The following is a 5,517-nucleotide window of genomic DNA, read 5'->3' as shown; positions in this document are numbered from 1 at the left end:
CTTCCACACACAGCCAGGTTATGGGTGTGTTAGCATATCTGCACACTGTTTCAGCTTTCAGCTCAGATTTTTCCCTTTTTTTTTTTTCGGTTGTGCAAAAAGGCAGGAACAAGAAGTAATTCTATCTGCATGTGCCTGTGGTTGAGAAGCAAATTTCAGAGTGTAACAGTGTCAGCAGTCCCATGTGGGTCTCGAGGCACAGCTGAGTTTGTTTTCAGTTCACTACAAGAAGGCACGGAGAGCAGTCATGGAGAGCAAGATTGTAATCTCTCTCCTGATTCTTGCTTTTATGAGCTTCTTTCCTGGTAAGAAAATTTCACTTATTCTCCTTATTCTCCATATTTCAATTTGTATGCAATATAGTCAAACTAAACAGGAGGTTTTCAAGGTGTGTAGGACTTCCATACTCACAATAACTTTGAGGTAGCAGATTGAGGAAAATATATCCATGGACTGTAGGAGTGGGCCTATTTCTTGTCTCCTATTGTTCTTCTGCTAGCAGAGATTCACTGACATTGGTGAATTTGTCCCTTACATAATTGTGATCAAAATGAGATTAAAAGCAGGGCCTGAAATGGGATAGACTGCAATAACTGTGGCATGTTGCATTACTATCACTTTTCAGGGTGCTTTTGTGATAACAGCCCCTACAGATGAGAGCTTGGAATATTCAGCTCAGTTTTGAGTTAATCTGTTTCTACTCCACAGCCATCTGTTGGAGCTCCTTTCTGAGAAGCATCAGGGTAAACAAAACCAAAGTCTGCTGCAAAAGTCCCGGAAGTATCTTGTGGGCAGAAAATATGCCAATTTTAAGGGTCTGTAGTGCTTCCAAGCTTCTGCATCATGTGCATGTATGCTCCAGTTGCAACGTAGCTTCATGCTGGGATGACACACATGTGCACATATCTCTCCTGGGACAGAACAGAGCTGGGATATGCTATGGCCAATCTCAAAAACATACAACCGGAGAATAGAATCATAGAATYGGTAAGGTTGGAAGGGACCTCTGGAGATCATCTAGTCCAACCCCCCTGCTCTGCAGGGTCACTTAGAGCATGTTAGACAGGGTTGCATCCAGGCGGGCCTTGAAGATCTCCAGAGAAGGAGACTCCACCACCTCTCTGGGCAACCTGTTCCAGTGCTCTGTCACTCTCACAGAGAAGAAATAGTAGTCACAGAGAGCAGTTGCCTGGCTCTTCAGTTAGCTTTTTCTTCCTCTCATAAGATAGGTCTCCCACATTTCTGATAATTTCAGTATTCTTTCATTGCACTTGATGTTGTGGGATGCTGAGATAATTATGGTTATAACCACAGCCTGCATTGTTAAATGCACAAAATCTGCAGATGTCAGATACATTGTTCTCCCTCAGTGAAGGTACTACCTTAAACCCACAAATAGCGATTGATTTACACATTGAAGTAACAAGTTTTTATCCTTTCTGCATTCTTTACTCAGTTTCTTTACTGTTAGTTTGATTGAGTTCCAAATATGATGAGCTTCCCTCTCCTTTCTTCATAGGGATGATGCTGGCAGCAGAGCTGCGGTGTCACTGCATCCAGACTGCCAAAGGATTAATGTTGCCAAAGCACTTGGCCAACGTAGAAATCATTCCTAAGGGCCCACACTGCCACACAGTGGAAATCATGTAAGTAAAGCCAGTAGGCAATAGAAGGTACGTCTTATGAACGTACGTCTTATGAATGCTGAAAAGTTGGCAGCCCTCGAGCATAAAACCTTCTGCCTGTCTGCATTCTCCTCTGACCTCCTCAGGTACCAAGGTTAATTAAAGTGAAATGTTTATTCTGTTGCAGAGCAACACTGAAGAACAGCCAGCAGATCTGTTTAGATCCCCAGGCCAAATGGGTGAAGATGGTAATTAGCAAGATTCTACACAGGTATCTGTCAGAATTATCTAGCAACTGGAACTATTCCACCAAAGGTCACTATTTTCTCAGACTTTCAAATAGCTTTCCATGTATTCCCTCTAGTATAAACACCAATGCATATGTGATCTTCAGTGCTCTTTCTCTAAAAGCCAATTGAGTAATGAAAGGAAAATAGGAGTAGAGTTAGCTGATCTTTGGACAAGATAGAAGCAAGGCTTACCTCATATATCCCTGTAATTAAAAACTAACAACCAGACGAACTGTTATGTGTCATACATTTCAAGTGAGTATATTAATCCATGGTTCCTCAGGACAGTGTTCTGCTCTGTAAGAGAGCCAAGGACAACATTTGGGCTTTGGGGAGGAACACTCCTGAAAGCAGTACAAAAGGATTGCCCAGAACTGCCCCACACTGACTGGTCTGCCCAAGATTGTCACAGGATGTGACAGGATTCACAAGATGTGGAAAGATCAGTAGAACAAGCTTCTCTTGTGCCTATAGGTGGCCTTGGAGATGAATTACACACCATACCTATCTGTGCAAGTTTCTTTTAGAATAGTTTTAAGAGACTTCCCATCAGTGCAAATTAAACAAATGTTCAACCAAGAAGAATCAAAAAAGAAAAAACTTTTTTTTCCACTAAAAGAGAGTCTGATTCTTTGTTCTGTTTTATATGTTTGTAAATTAATCTCATTGTATTGTGCCTGTGGTAATTCACTACAATATCTGCATTACAGTTCACTCAACAAACAACATCAGTAAAGAAAACAGAAGCATCTCTGCAAACAAGCCAAAGCTGCATTGAAATGCTATTAGCCTTTGAAGTGTCTCCAAGGTCAGGGTATTCACAGCTTTACTTTGCTTTTTCTATTCTCACTTCTCTCCATGCACAGATTCTTAATTTGTGAAAGAAAATGCTGGACACAATAGCCTGTCACAACACTAGTAGACTCGGGCATTTTATGGCAAAATTTTACACCGCACTTTGACTGCAGAAGCATTTAAAGCAATATTCTATTCAAACCCCAGCCTCACCCTAGTCAGTGGGAAACACCAGGGATTTGGCCTTTGCTGAACTGCTGGCTATACCAAATCCTTTGTGAGTTTCATCCTATAGGGCTATGAAGTACAGTTTTGCCTAGTTTAAGAGGGCATAGTTTTCAAAAAAAAAAAAAAAAAAAAAAAAAAAAAAAAAAAAAAAAAAAAAAAAAAAAAAAAAAAAAAAAAAAAGGAGGGAGGAGGAAAAAAAGGAGTTCCCCAATATTAATAAACTACTTGCTTAGAGACAGCATGTTCAATGAAGTGAAACAAATGATGTAGGATTTCAGTGTTTAAAAAACGAGTTTTTTGGTCTTATGTATATTAAATAGATCATTAACTTTAAAACAGCTGAATTGTAGTAATTCTGATTTTGTCACCAAATATGTATAGTACAATACTATAGAGTCTATAGTGTAATATATAATACTCTCTCTATAATATATACTCTCTATGTAATATATATGTTATATTGTACGTAGTACTCTATAAAATTCTGTAGACTCTTCAATATAGAAGGTTTTTAGTAGCCATCAATTCAACTTTTCAGAAATAAAATAGAAAGAAAATGTATAAGAAATCTATCTAAGACTTCAAGCAGGATGAAATGTGTTCAGGGTTTTGCCACCTGCATACTATTGTGAGGATTTATGCATAGTATACCAGGGGCTGAAAAGTAAAAAAAATAAAAATGTACAATAAATACAATTATGTGTGACTATGCAAAATGTACAATAAATACAATTCTGTATGATGTATGCGATATTCTGAATTGCTATATCTGTTTTTTACATGGAAATAACCTAGATTTTAACTTCACTTTCATTAATACAAATATTTTGCTAAAAATATACTTGCCATTTAAATAGTATGTTTATTACTATCTTTTTTTCAAAATGAAAAATGCCTTTTCTCCATCTGAACACAAGATACATTTTTGGTTCTTATGTACACAAAACATCATTTCAACATAATTGTTGAAAACTAATGTTGTAGATCTCCAAATAAATTTGAGAGATGTCTTCTCAGCTGTGTAGGATGACATGTTATTTAAGGACTGCCTGACTAATTAGCAAATGGGAAAAAAAGAACAAAAACTAGATTTTCCATTAAGACTGTATGTTTACAGATAATTGAAAAAAAATGTTTCCTGCAAGAAGATTTTTCTTCCAAACATACTGAAAAAGATGCTGAGTTTCCACTCCAGTATTTGGATCAAAGCAATATTTAATTCAGATTTAACTGAAATATTGCAGGTGGTTTTGCTTAGTTTATGTTGCGAACAGCACATGTTGGTACTGGGAGCACATTCATATTGCAGGAGGAGGTGCTACTGAAAAATGTCTGACAAAAGTAGTTTTGTGCTACTCTGTATGCTATATGCAAAACTGCAGTTTTGGATTCTAACTCTTGTCTCTGCAGAGAGCCAATGACAGCGCTGATACAGAAGATTAACACAATCATAGAATCAGTGTAATTACGATGTAGAAAAGCAGCAACTGGATCTCCTAGTATGAACCAAATCCCTAGGAAACAAAAACACATCTGATACCCAAATGTCACTGCCGTTCTCTGGACATCATCTTAAAAAGATTTAAGTACCCTGCCCCCACATCTGCTGTTAGAGCCTTTGCTCCTTGGATACTTAGAAAAGTTCTTTGAATTTCTAATCTACCTTTGACCAGAATTGAATAAAAATCTCTTGATATTTTTCTTCTGTAAACTCTCTGCACAAATGGTTCTTTCCTTCCCTCCCCAGTAATGCATCTGTAAAAAGCCCCCCATTAGCCCTTCTCAACAAATTCCTTTTATCTCTTTGCAAAATGTAAGCAGTTCAATCTTCTAATCATCTTCAGAATTCTTCTCTGTACATACATTGATTTAAGCTATTCTTTCTTGAACATACATAATGATTTTTGAGATAAAACCTTGATCTTGTCACAAAATGATGATGACTGATTGTAAAAATATAGATTGCTGTGATCATTTGCATGGCAATTTAATTGCACTGTAGATGGCCATCCGGACATAACAGACAATTTTTTTTCTCAAGTAGTAGCTAATCTGTCTCACAAAGGCTACTGGTGTGAAAGAAAAATAGACATTATTGTTATGACGCAAGACAGAATGTGTGCACAGAGTGGTAAAATTCCTTCAAGATGTGGCTTAACTCTCAGCAAACCAGCTGCTGGACTCTGAGTCGGTAAATGAAACATACCAAGTCTGGGTCACTTCACAGCAGCGAAATTATTGCATAGCAAGCTTTTCTGTCTTTTGGCATCTGTGATAAATGTTGCACTTTCATCTGAAAATGACACAGCTAGAGCCATATTTTTAGCATGCCAAGGGGTATGAGAACTGGGGGACAAACATATTGTTCCTTTGAGCACACCTTTCAACACACTAGTTGAGTGTCTGGACCATGCCAGTTCAGGAGCCACGCAGTCCCCCAGGAGCCACCTCTCACACAGAAACCTCGGGGTTTCTGGTTTCTGGTCTGTCATTGTAGAAATAGAGGGTGCCTTTCAGACTGCAAGTCAGAATGAAGCACTTGGCAAGTTAAAAACAAAAGATTCATGAGAAAAAATTAG

At 38.0% G+C, this 5,517-nt stretch overlaps 1 protein-coding gene across 1 annotated transcript; it reads left to right on the top strand.

The window, feature by feature from the left end:
- Window positions 1-232: 232 nt before the first annotated feature.
- On the top strand, window positions 233-2,910 carry LOC146596305 (alveolar macrophage chemotactic factor-like). Its single transcript, XM_085304143.1, has 4 exons — window positions 233-305; window positions 1,520-1,646; window positions 1,813-1,896; window positions 2,626-2,910. Exons 1-4 carry the CDS (start codon window positions 248-250, stop codon window positions 2,648-2,650), a joined length of 294 nt encoding a protein of 97 aa, XP_085160269.1. The 5' UTR covers window positions 233-247; the 3' UTR covers window positions 2,651-2,910.
- Window positions 2,911-5,517: the final 2,607 nt, after the last annotated feature.

This window comes from Rhea americana, unplaced genomic scaffold, assembly GCF_003343005.1.
Source record: "Rhea americana isolate MKP2758 unplaced genomic scaffold, rheAme1 scaffold_203, whole genome shotgun sequence".
NCBI classification, from domain to species: Eukaryota; Metazoa; Chordata; class Aves; order Rheiformes; family Rheidae; genus Rhea; species Rhea americana.
The sequence above is the reverse complement of the archived record's forward strand: the minus strand, read 5'-3'. Positions and strand labels throughout refer to the sequence as shown.